Here is a 25,403-nt window from a genome sequence, read left to right as displayed (position 1 = left end):
AGTGTTTGTGACATTAAGTATGGGAGTGCAGGGTCTCCAAGAAATGGGATGTAGGAGGTAAGGCTGCCCAGACAATACTTTTTTCTACAATCTTTTGTAGTCATGCTTGGTCTCAGACAACCATGACACAATGTAGTTTATTTCCAATTAAATATGCTACTTTTACCTACAGCTAAATAACAGAGCTAATGTAAAAGAAAGCATAAAAGGAATTAAATGAACTTTGTCAAGTCTGGTGGAAAGGTCTAAAAAAATGCTAACTTAAAGTACATGTTGGAAAATGCAAAAAAAAAAAATACTTCCTAGAAATTAAAGTCCAGAAAAGCTTTAAACAGCTGAAGGTAAAGTAACATCAGGAACATGCCGGAATTTAAACTGGAGGCATCGTATGATATGATATAAAGAAAAACAGCAATGAGTGTTACCAGGATAATGTGAGATACAAATTCATAGTTTCGTACCAAGCTAACTGCCCTTGTGAGCCATTTTAAGCTTAACCAATTATCTCTTGTGAGACTCAAACCCTGCACCTTGTGTTTGTAAGGCAAACACCTTAACCATTAAGGCACCCTCCTAACCCCACCCAAGCAGTGGCATCCCAAGAAAAGGCATTAGCAAAGAATAAAAATCAGTCAGCTGTAAAACCCCGACATATTTCTGAAGATTCCATCTTTGAAAGAATGCAGACAGAATAATTTTAGTTCTGATAAGGACTGTTAAAATCGGATATGTTGTGCTGCAGAAGACCTATAACGAATGCATAGATTAAATCGAAAAAAAGCACAGTTCCTAAGCACAATGCCCAGCACAAAAGGCACTAGCAGACACGTCAGGTAATCCCAAATGCATAGATTAACTTAATATGTATGGTACTGGAGAAAGAGGCAGACGAAAGTCGACAGGAATGTGTAAGTGCCTTGTCACTTCAAAGATGTAGACGCATAAAGTCCTTAGGATCTTATGGAGCCAAGGCAAAAGGTGGAAGTGGTGCCGAAGGAAGCAGTTGGAAGAGTGGTAGTGTGTGGCTAACATTGATTCGCCTACCCTAGGGGACTGGAAAATGAGTCCCCAGCACTGGGGACACCTGGGGGAGCTCAGCTGGAAACAGTGGGAGAAAGAAAAGGACCAAAAATGTGTGTAAATTCTGTCAAGCAGTGATTTAGGCAGTAACCAACATCACTGAGTTTGTAAATAATCTATGTTATATTGCAAGTAATAACATTTTTTACAGACTGGTATCACTTTGTCTCTAAGTTCTATCTTGTGAAAATATTTACTATACAGACAAGTAATGGGTTGCCATAAACAATTTAAACTTAAAGTGAGGAAGTATTTCTGGCTTCCTTAATGTCATCATATTTCTCAAGGATAACAGTGCCTTGCTGGGGAGAGTCACTTTCTATACTGTGAAATGTCTAGTAAAGACTAGAGTTCAGCCTGAAAAAATAGAATGCCAACTGTTTGTTTTTTCCTTTCATTTTGTGGCTCCTTGTAGCTGCACATCAGCTGCTCTAGGGCCCAATCCTCCTCCACGAGGTGTACTGGACCCTTGCTCAGGACCAGAGATGAGATTGAGCCACTTGTGGCAGCTTCATATTGTTGCCGCGGAGTGTCTTTCCTTTCCTTTCCCCTCCACTCCTCTCATCTCCTTTCCTTTCCTTCCCTTTCCTTTCATTCCTTTCCTTTCCCTAACTTTCCCTCCTCTTGCATCCATTCATGACATCCAAAGCTAGATGTGGAATGGGACATACTGGCATATTATACCGCCTTGGTGCTGACTCAGTCAATGTCACTAACAGCCAAAGGAAATGTCCCCTATGTATACCCAATCCCTAATAGTGACCATCTATAAGGCATACCCAAGTGCACTCCCTTCCCATCAAGATGAGCATCCAGCCAGGGCCTCAGATTCCTGAGCCTATAATCAAACCTGTGTCACATGTACCATAGTCAGGGATTTATCCCTCTGTGCCATGGAACTGGCTGAAGTGCAGCAGTGTGTGTTTGTGCGTGTGTGTGTGTGTGTGTGTGTGTGTGTGTGTGTGTGTGTGTGTGTGTGTGTGTGCGTGTGTGTGTGTGTGTGTGTGTGTGTGTGTGTGTGTGCACGTGTGTGTGTGTGTGTGCGTGTGTGCGTGTGTGTGTGTGTGTGTGTGTGTGTGTGTGTGTGTGTGTTTTGTATGACTGTATATCAGAATATGCTGCTTGAGTGCATCCTGATGCAACTGATCATTGGACCAGCTTTATCTCCGGAGTATTATTATTATTATTATTATTATTATTATTATTATTATTATTATTATTATTATTATTATTATTATTACCATCGGGCAGCCACGGTGGTGCAGTGGTAAGCGTTGCCACCTCACAGCAAGAGGTTCTCCGGTTCAATTTTCGGCTGGGGTGCCTTCTGTGTGGAGTCTGCATGTCCTCCCTGTGGTCACGTGGGTTTCCTCCGGGTGCTCCAGTTTCATCCCAAAGACATGCTGTAGTTGGATTAGAAACTCTAAATTGGCCCTAGGCATGAGTGTGTGCACCTTCTGTGGAAGGATGGGTGCCGGGCTGGCAACTCGACACTGTAAAACTCCACTGCCAATCATGAGCAGACAGGTGATCTGCTGTGGTGACCCCTAACTAGGAAAAGCCGAAAGAAGAAGATTATTATTACCATCATCATCATCAGAATTGTATATGGGAACAGAGTGGAGAACTGTCTAGCACATATAAAAAGGAAATGTTGACATGTTTTATTGTTTTTATTTCATTAGAAGGGCTACAATACCATAGAAGGGGGAAAGACAATAGAAAATGCCTTTTTCAACATGCAGCTGTGGCCAGAATAAAACATAGTCCATGTCTAGAAAACAGCAGGGGAAAAAAGAAAAGAAAAAAATAAAATAAAATAATTTAAGTAGCTGTACAACCTGTTTAAAATGTCTTTGGCTGATTGTCAAGCCCTCTGTAAATGACACTTGGTGAATTTACTTCATTGTCTAATATATCACTGAAATGTTGTGACCCCAGAGGCAGTTAATTATTTGGAGGAGTGTAAGACTGTCACATAGCAGAAGAGGTTGAGCAGACATTGCCCACCATGTAAAATATTTTCACATCAATAAATAATGCTTGTTTAGTAGAAATGGGAATTGGAGAAACACTTGTAAGCAAATTGAACTATAACTGATTGTGATTTTTTGTAAATTTCTTACTATACAAGCTAGCAAACAGGCTAACATGTCATTCAGAATGCAAAAATACAAAGATAGAAGTATTAGGCATAGGATTCCAGTAGATTGAATCTCATCTTATGGTTTCTTTACTGCCTCAGTAACAAGTGAGAAAGCTAGCTTCTACACCCTGCAGTAAACTGACATTTTCTAGTAATGAGTAGGTAGTCAATAAACTCATAGTTTTCTTTTATAAACTAACATATATATAAATGGACCATATAAATATATGGACCCCTGCCATAAACAAGCTATACAACAGAAGGAGGAAACTAGTACAGAAAAGAGTAAAATCCCAAGAAGGGAAGACATCCCAGATCAGTATCAGCAAGAAACTATGATCCTTCATAAAATCATCCAAGGCTAGTTTTGAAAGAAAAATTGACAAGGACTCCAAAGATAACCACAAAGAATTCTTTAGCTATGTCAAGAATCTGAGTGACAACTCTCAGATCTGCTCTGAGTTAGTGCAGAATGGCACAAAATACACTGAACCGACTGCTATTGCCAACATCCTGGCAGACAGGTTCAGTGCAAACTTCACCCCCCTCTCACCCCCAAAAGGGCCCATAACCATACCAGAAGAATGTAGTGCCCCTGCAATCACAGACACACAGGTTAAAACAGCCCTTTCCAAAGCCAAAAACACAGCATCAATGGAACCAGATGGTGTCCCAGGCTGCGTCTTACACGAGCTCCAAAATGAACTAACCCCTCACTTAAACACACTGTTCAAACACAGCCTCTCCACAGGCTACATATCCATAGAGTGGTGCACAGCAATGGTTATCCTGCTCCCCAAAGCTGGAGCCACAACAGACCCCGGGAACTATTGCCCTATAAGCCTGACTAGCCTGGTCTGCAAGGCTATGGAGCGCATCATCATGGAACTCATTAACAGAGACATTGGGAACCTCCAAACACTGGACCCTACCCAATTCAGCTTTGTTAAGGGAAGATCATGCCTCCTAAACCTGGTGGACTTCTTTGAGACCATTACCAAGGTTATAGGTGAGGGAAAGGTGGTCCACACAGCCTACCTAGACCTCGCAAAGGCTTTTGACACCATTCCCCATTCTGGTATTATAGACAAGCTCACCAGCCTGAACTTAAACCCCTACATCACGAGATGGGTTGCCAACTAGCTCATGGACAGAACCCACATGGTAAGAGTTGTGGGCTCTAGATCCGACTCTAAACCGGTTACAAGTGGCATGCCCCAGGGCTCAGTCCCGGGACCCCTCCTGTTCGGTATATACTTTTCAGAGGTAGAAGCAAGCACAGGAGGACTATGGCTGACCAAGTTTGCAGATGACTGCAAACTAGGGGCTATAATTGACTCTCCAGCTGACACAGACATCCTCCAAATAGGTCTCACTAAGACGGATACCTGGTGTCAAAATCATGGCCTCAAGCTAAATGCCAAAAAGTGCATAGTCATCCCCTTTGGAAAAAACAAAGTACCCATGAACTACCACATAGGTGGTAGCCCCCTAAATACAGAAGATGTAATAAGGGATCTGGAGACCCAAGTGGATAGTAATCTCTCCTTTGATAATCACATTGCCAAAGTGGTTAGAGAATCCTTCCGTGTGGCCCACCTAATCACAAAAGGGTTCACATCTAGAACAAAAGAGGTTATTGTGTCCCTCTACACATCACTCATCAGACCCATCACATAGTACAATGCCCCATTTGGGATGTACCTTACAAGACACCTGCAACAGCTGGAAAGACCTCAGAAGTACCTCACCAAGAGGATTACTGGCCTCAAACGGATGCCCTATGCAGCTCGACTGAAGAAACTCCAGCTGTACTCAGTTGCATACTGCCTACTCAGAGGTGATCTCTGCCTGACATACAAGGCCATGTCCAACCCAGAATTGATGGACATGCTCCACTTAAAGAAAACCAAATCCCCTCGAGACACACACTCTAGGGATCTAAACCTCACCACAACAATAAACAGGACGTGCTGGAGGGACAGATTCCTGTCCCAGAGACTTCTCATGCTCTGGAACAAGATTCCAGTCTACATTAGGCAGAGCTCCTCTTTAACCCTCTTCAAGAGAAACCTTGACGAGTGGATGGGAAAAAGAAAGTTTACCCCAGGGATCACTTCAATGGCTCTGCTGGATAGAGGCACAGGGAACTAATCTAAGGGGGTGGTGAAAGCCAACACATTCTGGTTAGGCTTATAAATGCCTTTGGGCAGATAGTCTAGTACTTACCTATGAACCTATAAATATAATCTCCTTTCTCTTTTAAGTAAAACCGGAATTATTTTTATGACAATGAAAAATGGTTTGTTAGCTTACTTTTTAGAGCAGTAGTACTGAAGATTTGAGAACTTTTTTATATTAACTCACTGAATAATTTAAATGCATTTGGTATGTAAGTGTGAAAAAAAGTTCATTATGAGAGGGATTCACAAATTTGTCTTTGTTTTTAGATTCGTGTGAGTACAATGGCAAGATATATGAAAACAATGCTGTTTTTGAAGAAGACTGTCTGATATGGTAAGGCTGTCTGTTCTGCCTTTTAAGTTGCTGTTACTAGATTTATTATTACACTTAGCTGTATGAAACTGGAGTAAGTTACAGAGTATTTGTGTCGACATTCAAGTATTCTTTGCAGACTGAGACAATGGTGTTGTAAATGATAACTTGTTATACAAAGAATTTCTAATCTTAACTGACTCTGTAGTGCAAAGTCAACAGGGATTAGCGGAACCCTGACTGAAAAAATGTTAGAAATATGTGTTCAAGTAGGGGCTTGGAGCTGGTAGGAGTCATATGGGTATAGGGATAAATTGGATGACAATATCTCAGTAATATTTGGGGAGGGAAATGGGAAAACTACCATGCCAGGGCTGACTACAGAATTAAGGTGGTCTAGGGAAGCACAGTGTGGTAGTATAAACATGCAAATGTATGCATGTTTGCATGGTAAATGTAAAGTCCAGCACAGGGCTGACTACAGAATTAAGGTGGTCTAGGGAAGCACAGTGTGGTAGTATAAACATGCAAATGTATGCATGTTTGCATGGTAAATGTAAAGTCCAGCACAGAAAGATTGTAATTTGCGACCCAGATTTCCGAAGGCTTATGACAGCAGGTATATTGGAAAATCCTTAGAAGCTATATAAGATACCTGACTTGCATCCATTTATCACTCTGCGACCCAGATTTCAAGGCTTATGACAGCAGGTATATTGGAAAATCCTTAGAAGCTATATAAGATACCTGACTTGCATCCATTTATCACTCTGCGACCCAGATTTCCGAAGGCTTATGACAGCAGGTATATTGGAAAATCCTTAGAAGCTATATAAGATACCTGACTTGCATCCATTTATCACTCTGCGACCCAGATTTCCGAAGGCTTATGACAGCAGGTATATTGGAAAAATCCTTAGAAGCTATATAAGATACCTGACTTGCATCCATTTATCACTCTGCATAGCTTGGGGTGGGGTATGTTCTGCCTGTCAATATTGTAGTAAAAATGGACAGGGGTACTCCTATGGAGTATTTTGGGGTGCTATACAGTTAGAATCAGGAAGAGAATGATTCAGTTTGAGATTCAGAAAGATAGACAATCAAGCTGACGCTGCTCAACTAAAAATGTTTCCCTAGAAATGTAACATTTGCTTAATTACAAACTTTTAAGATGTAAAAGTTTGATGATATCCTTAAATTTGAGCCAGTTTATTTTGAAAGAAAATTATGGGAGTAACCGAAGTTTGCACAGTGCTGACCAATTTTTTTACAAATTTGTACACTGACAATTACCACAAATTACTGGTTAGCCTCCTTATATTGCTTAGCCCTCATGTCATGTGATGTATTCTTTTTATTACCTAAATGATGGCCCCTCCAATTGACCTTAATCCCAAATACTAGGGAACAAACGGGCTGAATGGATGTGAGACATTTGCATGCCTGCAAATATAAGCTAGAACTGCTGCAACTGTATGTAGATCATGAATTAAAAAAAAAATAGAATGGAAGTTCAGTTCCACTTCCTTGGAGGAAAAAAAAAACAGAAGGAGCAAGGCATGTCAGAGTGATCAATTTCTTTCATTCTCTAACTTTCCATCTCTCTCTCGCTCTTCCTTACTCCTATCTTTTTCACTGCATTCTGTCCCTTCCATATCTTCCTACTATTATTTATTTATTAAGTGGTAACTGGGTAGGTGGCCTGGTCCAAAGATGCTTTTTAGCCATGACCCTTAACACTATCCTGCCTTCCTTCCACAACATCACTGCTATGTTGTATATTATTAATACATCCAATAATTCTACCCACAGACTTTTAACTGCTAGTTTCCTGGCATGAAGTTTCATTGCCATAATGAACTTTGTTTTTGACCAACAGGTCTTGATTATAAACCAATAGATAAACAGCATGCATTCTGTAAACTGTCTTTGAAAATGACATGCACTAACAAATGTGTTTAATATGCTATATACATAACACAGGTAGTTACAAAATTCATTTTAAATTGCTATTTACTTTTAAAATTTGAAAACTTTGAAATAGAATACTGCTGCCAAAAATAAATACTGGAAGTCCTTGGAAGGTGTATTTCCCTTTGAATTGCTTTGACCAGTCTTACAGGACAATTTCAGTTTATACAGTTCTGGGAAATGTCTTCAGCTGTTGTCAAGGTAAGACAGCGTCTTAAGCTGCAAACAAAGCTTCATTGTAAACCTTGAAATGTAATCCTCATGAATGATTCCTGGATTACACTGTGGGTAAGCACCCGACAGTAGTATTATCATGTTAAAAAAAAATGCTTGCATAATAAGGACATAAGGTAACCACAATACTCTGGAGCAAGGTTTAGAAAGGTAGCATTGAAGTATGTAAAATTGAACAATACAAGGTGATAATCTTCTGATAAGGTTACAGGAAGGAGTCATTGCAAAATGTAATCAGCTGCCATGACATGAAATTACTAACATAAAAATGACATTTGTCAGTTTGCAACAGTGGAATGAGTACACTGGAATAATTAGTCAGATCAGGTATCATGAATGAGTCATTTACTCAAACATAAATCTCTTAATGTTATGATCTAGTTAGTTTAATTTAATTTCTGCTGATTTATTAATAAATATGCCAATTTCTTTCTCAAATGGAATGTTTAATAATCTTATTTACAAACAAACACACACACACACACACACACACACACACACACACACACACACACACACACACTCACAAACTTTTCTGCGTCATCTGCACCTGCATTAGAAATCCAATGCCAGGAATGTATACCCTGCAAATGAGCTGATCATACAAATACCTAAAATGTAAGATAAGTTAGACTCTATGCCACACAGTGTCTTTTTAACTTCTTAGGAGCAAGCATATTGCAGTATGGGGAGACAAATGGATATTATTTCAGTACTGAAACTTAAATGATGTGAGTTTACTTTATTTATTTACGTGTGTGATATTAAATTTGTTAACTGAGTAGGTAGATTGGTTTGGGGACGCTTTGAAGCCATGACCGCCGGACCACAGATACAACAAATAAAGCAATTAGTATTGATTATACATTCAGGTTGACATAAGTAAATCAGTAAAAGCAAGTTTTCATTTAGGCTTACATCTAAAACTTGCACTTCATACCAAACCTGGATATGAAAATATGAGTCTTAAAATTTTACAGTTTACACATGTATGCTAAAGAATGTATGAGAATATACTTCTCAGACAGCTGTTTAAATAGAAGTTTCATGACCTATAGTACAAAACTTTATAGACTATTTTAGACACGTTTTTAAAGAAACATGTGTTGCTTCCAGCTTTGTGTGAAGTAATATAAAACCAAACATTTTGTATAATGGAGAACATACGCTAAGCCTAATGCAATTCCTTTAATAACTGGAGCAGCAAACTCACTTCTCTTAGTTAATATTATGTGTAAGTTATTAAGTTGTATTAAGTGAGTCAGTTAAAGAGAACTACCATAAGTTTTATTAGTAACGTCTTAGTAGAAGCAAAATATGCAAATTAGATTTTGAATAAGGTTTCTAATGTATAAATAGTGAAATATACAACATATGATATTTAAAATGTAGTTAAGAGATATATTATAGTATATGTGTTATTAAATTGCTTAACCAAAGAGTGTAATGTTATAAAATAGAGGCATGTAAGATTGTTTTGGAAGCAGGTGAGTCTTAGCTAGTTAAGGAGTTCAATCATGCAATAATTATTAGCCTCTATCTTAGAAGAACTTACATTCATTAATCATGGGACCTTTTTTAAATTTCCTAAAAGTAATGAAATCCACCTGTTTTCTAAGAATCTTTGGCAGCTTGGTTCCATCTGCAGGAACAATTTTATGGAATTGTTTTTACCTACAACTTTTTTTAATGAGCCCTTACTGACGCTGCATTGCTTTTTTTTTTGTCTCTGAGATCACACAGAGGATTTTATAAATAATTTATTAGACAGTAAAGGGAAATAGCTGCAGAGGATCAGTTTAAATGTGAAAGACGAAGGTAATATCATGTCTTTATATGAGGAGTCAGTTGATATTTTTTGAACAGTGCAGTGCTGGTCTCAATGAGAATATATGATAATGAGGTGACATATTTTTAATAGAGGTTTGTAACAGTTTCATATTATGAAATGAGTTTAAGGCAGTTAAGCAATGTAAACAGTATAATCTAGTAATTATTTTTCCTTTTGCCAAAGCTGATCTAGATTCACAGGTTATGTTGTTTGCTATAGAATATTTTATTTATTTATATATTTATTTAATGTAAACTTTAAACTGTTTAATAACTTTTTGGGCTAAGAATTCTGTGGGGTTGGCAAAGTAAAAAGAGAGGTCAATCAGTAGACTTAGGCATTGGTAGGAATACAGTTGGGAAAATTGTATTATACTTTAAATAAAAAATTGTAATATTTACATTGCATTTGAGTTTCTGAAGAACACCAAATCACATTAATGAAATTTTAGTACTGCGCAGCTAATTTGTTTGCAATAAAATATCTACAAATTAAATAAGTAATTTTGTAGTTGTTAAGTCTTTATTGGTGCATTTAGGACTAAAAAACAAACCACTCTAACCATAGATGTGTCACATTTTGCACTTTAATTGGCCATACAAACCAGTTGTGCTGTGCTGACAAGCTCAGAAAAGAGCAACCCATGACATGTCTATAGCTGGTAATATTTGGCTTTATTTAGTCTGACAAAAAGAACAACGAATACTTAATGTCTGCTTTAACAATACATTCTCTGAAATATGCCTGTGCAAACAATGCAGCAGACTTAAGATGACACTATGTAAACATGACATTCAATTTTATAGGAAGTTGATTCATTAATAAAAGTAAGCTTAAGCTGACATTTAAGAACTATTTATTTGCTAAATTGACTTTTGTAAACAGAAATAGCACTTGAGGCTCGACAACCTCTTTTCAGTTTTGATCCAAAGAAGTACATTAATGAACGTTTATGAACTGGCATAATATAATTCAACATAAATAGTGTACAATAGGTGAGAAGAAAATACACAAGTGAAGATAAAAAGTTACAATGGCAGTACAAAAAGGCAATCACTTCAGGTGGTTACAGCTGCTGATACATACATAACTATTTACACAGCTTCACACCCACAAAAATAAAAGGATGCTTACTGTTCATTGTATTAGCAAGGAAGGTATGCTAATTAAAGATTAAGGCATGCTTGTGCACAACTATATAGTCAAATGGGGAACTTTTACATGTAAATGATGCTTTATGTTATCTACGTATCTATCTTTCTATCTATCTATCTATCTATCTATCTATCTATCTATCTATGTATTTATTTACGTATGTATGTATGTAGGTACTTGGCTTATCTGTTTGATAAACATGTAAATTGACAGGTCCAGAGACCATTTTCAACAACAACAGAGTTCTTGAAGGGGCAAGTACTTTACATAACAGAGACAATGATATTTATACATTACAAGACAGTGAAAATTACAAGTGTTAAAAGAATAATGACCAATTTGAGTAGAATATTACTGGAAGAAATAAATACATAATGCCAAGAGTAGAACAAATGTACATATCAGAAATAAATCACATGTACCTGGTTCCCTGATGCAGGAGATAAAGCCCTGGCTGAAACCCAGGACACCAAAATTTAGTTAGCAGAGGAGTCAACAGAGTGGGGGAGTGTAGGAGGTCATGACCCATTCATCTCTCCTGGTGGACGGACAAGGATGTGCACATGAAGCAGCATGATTTCTCCAGAGGTGACTGGGGAAATTCCCATATATGCTTCAGAACAAGGCTACTTGGAGGGATGCCTCTTATGCAGATGAAGGGCCAGCTTCCATGGTTAGCTGAGTGCATGCCCCCTCCCCATTGCTTTGCCATGTGCATACTGGGACTAGTGCATAAAGCAGAAAAAGCTTAAACAACCACTAATGACTATTTAAATGATGGCCCCTCCCAGTGACCTTAAAGCCCATGGTAGGGAACAAAAGGGCTGAATGGACACGAGAGGCTGATGTCTGACCGGCAGTGAAAGCAAATGGTGCAAAAAATAACAAAGCACTTATACAGAGTAGACAATATGGCTGCATATTGTCATGTTGGGAAGTTAAGAAGATGACAGGATGTCATTCTGAACATGAAGGGGAGAGGAGCAGGGGGAGAGGCAGCAGATTGTAGGGACCACCTACTCATTGTATTCATAGTAGAGTGACAGCAGGTCATAAGTACTTCACTAGTAAAATCAGCTTCTAATGCCTCCAGAAATATTCTTCTCAACAGCTATAAAGCCACTAAAATTATCTGTGTGATATTGAAGATCCACTGTTACTGAATGTGACTTGAGAGACAACAGGGTATCTCAAAGAAAGGCTATTATTGTCCAGATAAAATGATTATATCAGGACTGTATGCATACAGTTATGGATTTTTATAGTAACTGCAATCATGAGCTGCTCAGTCAGCCACTTTCAAATCAGCATTTTGGTAACTGTAAATTTCTTCAAAAGATGGTGAAGTGGTTTATTTTAATATAATTAAGTTTTCAAACCCAGCAAAAACACAAATATGTCTCCAAAACAGCAAAGCCTTGAAATAAGGATATCTTGGGGGGTGGGGGTAGGGTAGTAAACATGGGATGGAGACTTATTAAAATAACTTCAAGATACCTTTCTTTCATAATAAGATGATAATGATGATGAAGATGATATAAGTCCGAGTTATCTACAGAGCTGTAACGCTTTACTTAAACAATGAAAAACTAAACTACCTGCTGAAACAAAGTCAGAAATAGTGAACCTTCCTGGTAACTAAAAGAAACCCTTAAGTTGCAATTAATTAATTTTTCACTCTCTTCTCTTTTCTTTGCAGTGATTGCATAAAGGGGGTTGTTGAATGTCATCAGTCACCTAAATGTGCAGGTAAGACACGTTAGTTATGTGCAGATGTTTTATATGTTACTTTATTTGTACAACTATGAGAATATATTTATAGTCATTGTGCTTTTTAGGGGTAAGTAAGCTGTTTCCTCTCAGTGTTTGTAAAGGACCCACAATTTCCAGAGTTTTGAGTAATGCAATATGTCAACATATACAAATCATAAAAAAATAATATTAGTGATTTCACTAGGTGCTCTGGGTTCCTCTCACATCCTAAAATAAATACAGAGACATATGTTAATTGAAGATTTTCCAAATTGACAATAGACGTGCATGTTATATGTGAATTATTTTGTGTTTTAGTGTATATAGAGATGGGTGTGCATCATGCATACACACACACACACACACACACACACGCACACACGCACACACGCACGCACGCACGCACACACACACACACACACACACACACACACACACACACACACGCGCACACACATATTTGATCGTGTGCCTACATTCGCTCACATACATTGAAATGTGCCAGGAAACTGGAGTACCCACCAGAATCAAAATCCCATGTAGACACAGGGACAATATACAGAATGTACACAGATGGAATACCAGGCAAGAACAGAACTGGTGAATGAAGTTTGCTGAGGACATATCAGTTGCATCACCGTGTTGCCTTCAAAGTTATATTATGATTATATATTTAACTACTTTACAGTAAAAATCAGTATCATCAGAAAAAAGGTAAGCCTGTATTTCCTCACTTTGCATATTATCAAATCCAATTTCCTAGAATCAAACAGCATTCTGTGAAATTGCCTCGACACAGAACTTGCACACTCCTTCAAGATGAGGTGACCCAAGAATTGTTTACAGTTTTTGTGAGATGTGCAAATGACAGCCATAATGTTTACAACTTGGGATAAAATGATATCTACAGCTGAAATATTGTGTGTGTATGTGTGGGTGGAGATTGTATACTTTTGACCACTAGACCTCCACCAATTCTAGAGGGGCCATTATTCAGACACCCATAAGGAGTCCTTAGAAACTTGCTCTCATCCCAGTGGTGAAGGAAGTATTCATGTAATTCCTATTTTTCCTCATCTTGCATGGGTGGGGTGGTCATATAACCTATGAAATCACAGGGGCATCTATGACTCCTCATGCATATGCATTCTTCCATGTATCTCCCAAGGGTGGCTACTGTGTTCCCAGCTGGACAGTGCATTTTACTTTTTTTCTAACTTGGCCTTTGGTTACATGTACATTTTATTGTTGTCTTACAGTATCTCTAACAGTGAAGAAAGGATCTAGCAACATTGAACAAGTAAAGAGTGCAGGTCAGTCGATAGCCATGCTTTCAATTTGTGTGTTTTGCCATGATAAATGAATTCTTCTGAAAGTATTTCTTTAAAGATTAAGTGCTCAGTTTTCAGTAAAAATATGCTGCAACTGGCATTATAAAAATTAGTAGAAGCTTAAATATGTGGACTTTTTTGAATTTATAATCAACTGCCTAAAATATGTGCCCTCCTTAAGGTCCTGGAATTCATTCCTTAGTCAGTGCTGGTCCACAGTAATGCTTATCACTCGCCCAAAGAAAATAGCTGAGATCCTAGCTGACACATTTTGTGCAAATTTACTGTACCCACTTTTACAGCTATTTCACAGATTCTACATTCCCAGCCACCCCTTTAACTAATATGGAGGAAGTCCTCTCAACTCTGTTAAAAGCTAAAAATAATTCATCCATTCCCCATTTACCTTCCAGACCTGGTACTGGTTCTGAATTCACCTCATTAACAACTAAGCCATTAACTAAGTGATGCTGTCCAAAAGCTGATTATTTTAAGCTGCCTTAATAATTCTAGTACTGCCTGCACATTTTAGTGCCACACTCTGATTTGTTACTTGCTCCAGTCAGCCAGACAACTTGTATCTACACAAACTGCTTCTATGTTTCACTGACCCAGATGGGAGGTCTCTACAAAAGGTTTGCTTTTTCCACTATTTTAAAAAGTGCAGAAAATGACTTAACCAGCCTCTACGCAAAGTATACCCATACTTTAGTCATTTACCCTAGCAGTAGGCTGGAGGCTGGCATGATGGTTAAGGTGTTTACCTTACAGACACAAGGTACAGGGTTTGATTCTCACATGGGGTAATTAGCTAGGCTTAGCCTAGTACTAATCTATGACCCTATAACAGTATCTTCACAAACTGCACCCATGCTGTAGTGCCCCACTCTACTAATACTTATCACCTCCCCTTTTGCCATTTTCTTCATGTGGCTGGGGTGTCATGTCACCTGTTCCAGTTCTACCTATTCAATGCCACTGTCCTGCCTTCTTCGACACTCATGCCTGACTGTCACAGGTCCTCTCTCACACAATCCATCCACCTCTTTGCTGGATACCCTAATTTCCTCTTACCTTCTTCCTTTCTGCCCCAGATTTTCACCACCTCTTGCTTTCACAACTGCTCTGCCTTTACTGCCCAGGTTTCTGCACCATACAGTAGTACTGGTTGCACCACTGCTTTGTACACCTTACTTTTCAGCTTCTTTGGTATTCTTCTGACATACACAAACCTGGCATTTGGTGCCAGTTGGCTGCAACCAGACTGACTCTAGCTTTCACCTCCTCATTCAGACTTTCCTTCTCTTCAACCACCCCTCCCAGATACTTGAAGCTGTTTACCTGTTCCACTACTTTCCCTTCTATTTCAATTTTCAGCTTCTTCTGATTTCCCCTCACTTGCTGCCATTACAATTGTCTTATCTGTACTCAGTATCATCCCATGTGTCTTCAGTTATGCATTCCATTGCCCTACAGTTTGCTGATGTTCTTGCTCAGAGTCTGTCTGTAATGCCACATTGTCTGCTAACAGCAGATTTGTTGATCACCCCCCCCCCAACCTGTTTGTTAAGGGAATCCATTACCATTATGACCAGCAGTGGGCTCAGGGCTGAACCTTGATGCACACCTACTCCCTCTGGGCACCCCTCTGTAAGACAGAATACTGTCTGTACTTCAGTCATTGGGTTCTTGTACCTAGTCTGCACTAATTCTACCAATGTTTCTGGGTCACTGAACCGCTGCAGGACTGCCCGAATCAGCTTTCTTGGGATTTTGTCTTTGGCTTTCTCCAAGTCTAGGAATGCCTAGTTGGACTCTTTCCTCTCCTCATTTCTAGCTTCTTCTCAACTATCTGTGTCACTGCAAGCATTAAGTTGCTTGTGCTGCATCCTGATCTGAATCCGAACTGCTCATCTTCCATTTTACTTTCTACTGCTCTGCATATTCATTTATCAATCACCCTCTCCAGAACTTTCAGGCAGTGCGATAAGAGTTTGATACCCCTAGACTGTCCACAGTTGTAAATGACCCCTTTTCTTCTTGTACACTGGCACTGGTATGCTTATTCTCCAGTCGTCTGGGATATGTCTTTCTCTCCATATTGCTATGAGTACCCTCAGGAACCATTTCTCCCCTATCCCACCCAATGTCTTGATCATATCTGCTGTGCCTCATCTGAGCCGGCTAGTTTCCTTCACTTAGTTTTTCTTAGCGCTGTTTTTATTTATTCTATGCTTGGCTCTTCCTCTTCTCTCATCATAGGCTGTGTCTGGGGTAGTACAGTAGTACAGTGTCTGTGGGGTTTTCTTCATTCAGTAGCTGCTGAAAGTACTTCTTCGATGTGCCTTTGATGTCCTGTGGACTGATGTTACTGGCATCCCTTAAGAAGAGTGTCTGACTATCTGTTTTATTTTTGTCTTTGCCTTGCAACCTGATAGAGTTTCTTTGTGTCATCCACTGAGTCACTTTCCACAATTTAGTAGAGTATTATGCCTCTGACACTTTGGTCTTTGCTATTGCAACTCCTCTCTTAGCCTCTTTGTCACCCAGCATTGTACCTTTCTAGCCTGGTTTGTCTTTTTGATCTAAGTACACAAAACAGCCACCACTCAAAGTCAGCAATTAATTTATGTACTGATGAAGGGTGAAAGCCGAAACCGGTATGCTGTCTGTTATTCCTACTTGCAAGTGGTCCATTATGTTTTGACTTTTTATTAAAGTCTGGTTGGAAGCGGACTTTGAGTGCTGGCTGTTTCGTGTACTTGGATTATTGGGGTGTTTTGGCCTTTGCACCTATCCGTACTTCTGTGGGATTGAGTTTACTTTTGTCTTTTCTATCTCCCACTTTTTCCTGCAATCCCTCTTTCTTTTGATGACTTCAACTTCTGCACTCCACCACCAGCTTTTCTTATACACCTTTTTACCATACCTGGCTCAGTAACATAGCTGTTGTATGTAATCTTCATACGTGCTGTTTTGAGGCACTGCCGTTCTTCCTTATCTCCACCCATTTCATTTCTTTTTGAGATACTAGTTCCCTGAGTAATTCCTTGAACTGCTGTGCTTTCTCTCCAGTCAACTTTCAGGTCTTCAACCTTGTCTCTGTTGACATTATTGCCTTCTCTGACCACTACTTACAGCTGATTGTTACAACAAGCAGTTTGTACTGTGGGCTGCCTGTTTTACTGAGGATGACTTTGCAATTACTGATTCTCCCCAGTGTCCTTTCCTTATTAGGGGGAAGTCTACCTGATTTGCATGTTGGTCACTTTTGTATGTGATCTTGTGACTGTCTCTTTTTCTAAACCATGTGTTGACTGCCATCAAGTCCTTTGTCAGACACAAGTCTAGAATGGCCTCTTCTTCTTTATTCTTATTGCCCCACCCATGTTGACACAGGCAGTCCTCATATCCTATTTTCTCTGTCCCAATATATGCATTCAGATAACCTATTATCAACACCAGTTCCTGCTGTCCTGCTTTATCTAATAGGTCCTGCAACTGCTGTCTGAATGCACTCTCTCCCTCACTATCACAACCCTGCTGTGAGGCATAGGCTGAGATTATGAATACTACCCTATCCTTACACTGGAGTCTGATTGCCATGAGTCTGTCACTAATTCTGATGACACCCCTCACTGCCTTCTAAAGCCTCTCCCTCACCCATACACCATTTCTAGCCTGCCCTCCTCCTGAGTAGTAGACTCTGGATCCCAAGCCAATAGGCTTTGTAGCACTGCTCTTCCATCTTATCTCCTGGATACATAGGATGTTCAGTCCTGACCCACTCTACCAGTCTGTACACAAATTACTTCCATGCTTCACTAACCCACCAGTTTGTACACAAATTATATCTGTTCTTCAGTAAACCACCAGTATTTACCCAAATTACATCTGTGCTTCAGTAACCCACCCATCTCTACACAAATTGCACACATGCTTCAGTAACCCACTCTATCAGTCTCTACACAAATTACGCCCACTCTTCAGTACCCCACTCTACCAGTATGTACACAAATTACATCTATGTTTCAGTGACCAACTCTGCTAGTCTCTACACAACTAACACTCACGCTTCAATAACCCACCAGTTTTAATAAAAATTCACACCCAAGTTTTAGTAACCCACTAGCCTCTACACAAAATTTACACACGCTTCAATGACCCAAGCCCCATTTTCTACACAAACCCATATTTATGAAAATTCCATCCTTCAGCATTAGAACAGGGTCCATTAAAAATCATTGTAGTATGTTAAAAATCATCTCTGTTAAATTTTGTATATGTGTAATGTAACTTGACACACATGAGGGTGGTGATATGTAAATTCAAACTGGGAAGTAACGTGCAACCTTGAGTGACATTGAACTTGACACCCCAGTGAGGTAGCAATAGGAATATTAAACGTGTTACTTTGTAAAACATTGGCTGTAAAAAAAATGTACATAATGAGAGCTAGAGCTACACATAAAGCTCTCTAAGTCATGTTAGAACTTTATGAGTAGCTCTCCTTCTCAGTATGCACATATTTTTTGCAGCCAAATGGCTAGTAGCAAATTTGTGGCCTGTTTATGTGGCAGATTCTCTGGGTTCTTAAAATCAGATACAAAATAATAAGTGCATTCTACATCCATCGTGGCAAACATCAAGGGCACCAGTGACTGGTTGGGTCTATATTGCATCGTCAAATTCACAAGAGTTCGAACGATGTAATATCGGACCAGAAAGTTCAAAATGCAAAAAGTATGAATGCACAGAACAGTGATTTTTTTTCCCAGTGAAAAAAATCGCTGTTCCAGTACAAAACAAAAAAAAAAATGTACACTTTAAACTTATACTAATGTGGGGGGCTTCACCCCCCACCCCTCCTACTTAAATATACCAACTCTGAGATCATACCACAGTGGAGGAAATAGCAAAGCCACGGAAACGGCCCACCAATAAAACAATGGAGAAGCCCCTGCTTTCAGGCTTGAAACTAGAGTGCTCCATATAAAGCAGAGATGTTGAGAGGCATGCACAAACTACTGCCATTCCCAGTAATCCAGCCTGGCAGCTTAGTACAGATGGTCAAAACTATGAACTTAATCTTCATCTTCTAATGTTGAACTTCGTGTTGTAATACTGGGTTTGACTCTTTTGGTGTCCATTTATCTACTCTGTGATTCTGAGCAAATTAACCATACAATTATCTTACTTTGTTCTGAAAATAGGCATTTGTTCCTAGTGGTTTTACATGGTGATCAAAAAATCTCCCTGCAAGTTGTTTGTATGTCTCTATATTTCTTTTGATCAGTCAGTGTTATGCTTCTAGGTGGATTGACACTGTGACTTGGCAACCAATAATCTAGCTACATGTCACCTTGACACCAGCAAATGAAAACAGGCAGAAACAGAGGTACTCCTACATAATTTCTGGACTCATCCTGACCAGCGAAGTTTCTTGAGGAAACACTAAATAAAGCAACCTGCATCATAATGAACCTACATGGGTCTTTGCAGCACTTGGCAATAATAGGTATAAACAGGGACATATGGATCCTGCAACACATTGACCCTAAACAATCTGGCTTTGTAAAAGGTACATAAAGCCTATTAAACATAGACTAAACGATTGAGAAAAGCACCTCATAAGGGTTACTTCACGGAAGCAGCTTACCTTTATTTAGCTAAGGCTTTTGACAATATACCCTACGCTGGTAAAAACTGGGCAAACAGCGTAAATTCCCACATAAGCCACTGAATTGCCATCTGGTGCACTGACAGATGCCTGTCTATTAGAATTAGTAACATATTATTCTGCAAAATACTTGTCACCAGTGAAGCACCCCAGGACTCTGCTGTACAACTTCTGTTTGGCATCTACTTCACTGATGTCATTAAAGACCTCCAGATGACTATGTTTATGGATGACTGTAAACGCTCCAATATTCCCTGAAGACACTCAGATCCTCCAAAAGGGCCTTACTGGGAAAAACTTGCGATGTCAGGATCATAGCCTAAAGTTGAATACCAAACAATATAGCATTGTACAATTTGGGAGCATGAACTGTGAAACACCTACCACATAAATGACCCCCCCCCCCCCAAACTAACATTATCATTAGAGATCTATGTACATTTGTGGATTTCAAACTCTGTTTTGCCTCATACCTTTTTTTTTTTGCTAGGAAAGCCTTTCACTTCACCCAAATTATTGTTAAATCTCCTGTTGGTCAAAATAGGTCATCATACATACCTGTCCATCCCTCAAAAGACCTGTAATAGAATACAATGTGTTGTTTGGCTTGTACCTGCACAGACATCTAAGCCAACTTAAAAAAAAAACAGCAGTTTCTCTCTTCATAGGTTCATAGGAGATTACTAGGCTAATGGATTAAGGGCACTTACAACCCTAGCCAATATAACCCAATGTTGTTCAATATATGACCCCCCAGGAGCAAATGGATGGCATGAATTTGAGCCTTTGCATTGAGTATCTTACAGATTGTCCCTGTCCATAAAGAACATAGGCACTACTCCAGGTGTGAATTTGCGGCTCCCCATCCATTCATTCAAACTGTGCTTGAAGAGGGCCAGGGAAGGGCTCTACTTAATGTGTATAGGAAGCCTGTACCAAAGAAGGGCAACCTCTGAGACACTTACCTGTCTCTCCAGCATGTTTTGTTTGAGTTGCTGAGTAAGTTTAAATCTTTAAACTGGCTGACCCGCGTGCTGTTTGACTTGTGAATGTGTAGCAGCTACAACCCTCGTGCAAAAACAATAATGTGAATGTGCCAGTGAAAACTGCAGGTTAGTAAGCAATGTAACTTCATTTCTGCTGCCCTTCCTTCCCCCTAACCTAAACAAGAGTGGACCTTAGACTACCAGTCATCTAACTAGGCAATGGGTTATTACCTACTGCAAGCATAGAGCCTCAGCCTGGTGACTGACATGTGAGTCCACTGGTGCTAGGGGGGGGCATGCATGCTTTCCACACATTTTCATTGATGGATACAGCATATGAGCTCTCTATTTGGCAGAGCCATTTACGTTATAGTTCCATATCCTGCATGTGATGACATGTGTTATCCAGCAGATGACAGCAAAGCAATGAAATTGGCTGCCTCCCCCTACTCATGTTAGGAGAAATAACACTGGCCCTCAATTTCAGCCATCCTAGTCGATTCATCCAGCAACTTGGATCACTATCTAAACTAAAGTTGTCTGGTTTGCAATCAATAATTTATTTGTCTGTTGTATTTACCCCAGGATGAGACTCTTAATAGTTCCAATGGGATTAGTGTTCTACCCCAGTTAACAAAATCAAAATAAAATGTTTAGTAAAGAGGTAACTGACAGTGCAGATTTATCATACTGAAATGCACAGTGCATAATTAAACATCTTAATCTGTAACAATCTGCATCCTTAATAAGTGTGGGATTTTTTAAATATTGATTGCAAGATCCACAATCTGTAACAATCTGCATCCTTAATAAGTGTGGGATTTTTTAAATATTGATTGCAAGATCCACAACCATAGAACTTAAAAAAGAGCAAATTACAAGGACATAATTATTACACAACACTGATGGTTCAGAATTTTATTCAGGAAATACGACACGTTCAGAAAGATGGAAAGAAATGTATCACCTTGCTAGTCCATTTTTTCAGATATATTGTACATATTTTTTGTACTAGAAGGAAAGAAAATAGCCTGCTCAGCATCTGTTTCATGATTCTTTCACTGAAGAAAGAGCTTGCTAAAAAATATGAAACAAACAAAACTTTGAGTTACCATCAGTCATAGCAAGAAAACTGTTATGGGTCTGTATATGGGACCATGGACCCTGTCATGACATGCGCTCATATGGCATTGTTTTCTACTGATTACAATAATGTCTACTATCATGCCCCAATACTGGGTGAGATGAACTGTCTATGTTTCCATATAAACAGCTTTGGATGAAACAAAAGCGCTGCTTAGTGTGAAATATGGTTGCATTGCTCCATTATTGTACCTGTTTTATTATTATACAGTGCCCCCTACAGTGAAATAAGCACCCAGCAATGACAAGAATGCAAATCTGAAAGGAAATAATGTCAGGTGAATCAACAGCCGTAATAGAAATTAATGTATCTGCTAAAATGCTAAAATTTAAAAAATGTTCATTCAGAAGAGTCCAGTTATAGTAATAGTATAATGAACAGTGCAGTGGATAATTATACATACCACAGTCACTAATACCCTAAACTTTTGGGAATAAATGGGTTAGTCAACATGTTAGTAGCCTAGTTGATGCAAAAGACAAAAACAGCATACAGTTAATGCTTAAAAATGCTGTGTATTTATATATATATATATATATATATATATATATATATATATATATATATATATATATATATATATATATATATATATATATATATCTGTACTGAAATAAAGGAAAACAAGCCGCGTTGGTACAGTGGTAGCGTTGTTGCCTCACAGCAAGAGGTTCTCCTGTTCGATTCTCGGCTGGAGTGCTTTCTGTGTGGAGTCTGCATGTCCAGCCTGCGGTTGAGTGGCATTCGAAAGACATGCGTAAATGGGCATGCCTTTGTTGAAGGTTGGGCGTCGGGCTGGCAACTCGGCACCATAAAAATCTACTGCCAGTCATTAGCGGACTGGAGTGCTGCTGTGGTGACTCCTAACTGGGAAAAGCCAAAAAGACAAACAACAACAACAACTGAAATAAAGCAAAACCCCCGAAGACTGATGTTTACTAAGTTAACCACAAAAAGTCTACTTTGCAAACACCGACATGCTACTACACAAGTGCTGGGCAACCATCTTGGCGCATGCAAGACAAACTTAATAAAACATCATTTTTTGCAAGGGTCAAGCCCCCTTACACCCCAACCCCCTGCTAATTATATATACTAACTATATAATAACTACAATTATATATACTAACCCCAAGATCACTCATTTCTCTGAGTAGGGAAATATGCCCATTCCCTGAGATTTTAAGGTCTCGCACACCTGTTGACTATCTGTACAGTCAAGCATATTTTGTTGGCTAAACAGATGTTGACCAGCTATAGATTTGACGTATTTCAGTGGGTCAATATAGCTATATATCTATAGATATATAGATATAAATATTAGGGTTCTTCAGCAGTGGTCAATTTGAAGTTTAATCAACCTCTGCATTGTCAGAACAGTTTGGTAAACAGCACACATGGCCAACATATGTGTGAGATCGACAGTTGACTTTGCGTATGTGTCGCAGCTACATCAGGGCTGGATTTGTGAATGCCTTCTAAGTCAGGATAGGTCAGCCCTTAATAGTCAATAAGAGACAAAAGTTTAGGGATATGGCTTTTAATTTATCTGCATAGATTCATGTTGTTTACACCCTGTATTTTCTTTGTGTGGAACATCTGAGGTTCTAAATGCCTAGTCAAGTACATGCCAAATGGTGTACTGTACTCTATTAGTGGTCTAATGAGGGCAAAGTACAGTGGGGCTATAATTTCCTTGGATCTGGATGCCATAACTTTAGTTATAAGTGTGCCACATATATGAGGATTTCCTCACATCTGTAGACATGTGGTTAAAAAAAAAAACAAATCTCAGTATGAGAACAAATAAGGGTCCTGTCTCTGTTGTCAGTTTGCTACAGTGTAGGCCTGATCTACAGTGCTATAAATGACCCAGGACTGCTTGATCTACTTCAGATCTGCAAAACTGATTGTAACACAAATATAAAAACAAGGCACCCAAATCTACGCAGCTACACAAACAGGACTTGTTCATATAACATATAGCTCTCATGAAGAATTCTCACCTTTGCATGAAACTGGCAATATCTGTGATGTAAAGCATGTTCCTCCCCACAGATTTACTCTGGGTCTAGCCCACCCTTATCCCTTATGAACAAGAGGAGTAACTATTTGAGTGGACTAGTAGGAATGCATAGTTAGACTTTAAAAGGCTTAACTAGTCTATTGTTCACTAGCAACCTACGAACTTACTAGTCATGGCATTTAAAAATGATTTAAGTTTTACTATTTCTTTTTTTTAACCAGTGAAATATATATATATTTTTTTATTTTCAATATGTGCAGCCAAACATCCTCAGTCAAAGCTGCTAATTTGTGCTGTAGTTAAAACTGATTTCTTCCACATTCATTCTCTTATTTTTTGTTCTTACTAACATTACTTGCCCTCTAACTGTTTTTAAATCGTCTGTTACAAAATCCTTTTCTGAATCACCTGTAGCCATAGCTCACTAGAACTGATTTGAATGTTTTACCTCCTTTCTATTGTTTACAGCTAGCTTGCTTGCATGTCCTTTTTGACTAGCCACTTCCTTATAATTGCTTTCTTCCGTCTCTCATTCTTTATCCCCACATTTTTGTCTATCTTTTGTTTTTCTGACTACCCCATCTCATCTCTTGCTTGCAGACATTACCTTCCACATTGTCATCTCCGTCAGTTTTATAAGCAGATTTTTTTTAGAGGTGGAAACCATGGGAAACAAAGGAAATTAACATACAAAGGAATTTCACTGAAATATTTGTTTTGTGATCTTATCTGACAGACTATGTGTTTCACCTACAAGTGCAGGGCTTGGTCCTAATGACACAATTCTTGCAATATTTTGACAAGAAAAATGAAAGTGTACAACAAAATAGTAGATTTGAACCCATTACTCTTGCACATAAAATATTAATTATGCATGCTATGGAACATATAACTAGGAAAAATTACATATGGCTGAAAGGTAGTGTGAATTACCTTTTTAATCTGTTTTTATCTGCATTATGTTTTACTACTGTTCTGCAGATCTGCTACTTGACAAGAAGGATTCTAGCAAAAACAACAATGTGAAAAATGCAGGTTAGTAAGCAATGTAATTTCATTTCTGCACTCATGCCTTTCCCCCTAACTGAATCAAGAGTGGGCCTCAGGCTACCAATCGGCTAACTAGGCACTGGGGTATTTCCTACTGCAAGTTTACCACCTCAGTCTGGTGACTGACATGTGAGCCCACTGGTGCTATAGGGCATGCAGCTATATCCCCTTAGGCCGATTGATCCAGCAAACTGGATCAATATACCTAAACCGGATTTGTGTGGATTGCAGTCAATAATGCATCTGTCCGTTATGTTTATGAGATTCTAATAGCTTCAATGGGATTACTGCTCTACCCAGTTAACAAAATCAAAATAAAATAAATAAAATGTTTAGTAATGAGGTAACCGACAGTGCAGATTTTATCATGCTGAAATGCATGGTGCATAATTAAACATCTTAATGTCTAACAAACTGCATCCTTAAAGTGGTGTGGGAGTTTGTTTTTTTGTTTAAATTGGTTACAAGTTCCACAACCATAAAACCTAAAACAGAGCAAATTACAAGGACATAATTAG

The 25,403-nt window shown here is 38.9% G+C and overlaps 1 protein-coding gene across 3 annotated transcripts in view; it reads left to right on the top strand.

The window, feature by feature from the left end:
• The window catches only part of LOC122791664, a 384,215-nt gene that overhangs the window by 24,093 nt on the left and 334,719 nt on the right, over nucleotides 1–25,403 (top strand). For 2 of the 3 annotated variants that reach the window (XM_044059493.1, XM_044059489.1), the window contains exons 2-5: nucleotides 5,677–5,743; nucleotides 12,616–12,665; nucleotides 13,928–13,981; nucleotides 24,817–24,870. In XM_044059493.1, the coding sequence (XP_043915428.1) occupies nucleotides 5,677–5,743; nucleotides 12,616–12,665; nucleotides 13,928–13,981; nucleotides 24,817–24,870 (225 nt within the window). The remainder of the gene's footprint in view (nucleotides 1–5,676; nucleotides 5,744–12,615; nucleotides 12,666–13,927; nucleotides 13,982–24,816; nucleotides 24,871–25,403) is intronic. The other variant, XM_044059492.1, reaches the window with a different exon arrangement.

Source organism: Protopterus annectens, chromosome 17.part0, assembly GCF_019279795.1.
Source record: "Protopterus annectens isolate FY-2018-M chromosome 17.part0, PAN1.0, whole genome shotgun sequence".
NCBI classification, from domain to species: Eukaryota; Metazoa; Chordata; order Ceratodontiformes; family Protopteridae; genus Protopterus; species Protopterus annectens.
This window is presented reverse-complemented; position numbering and strand designations above follow the sequence as displayed.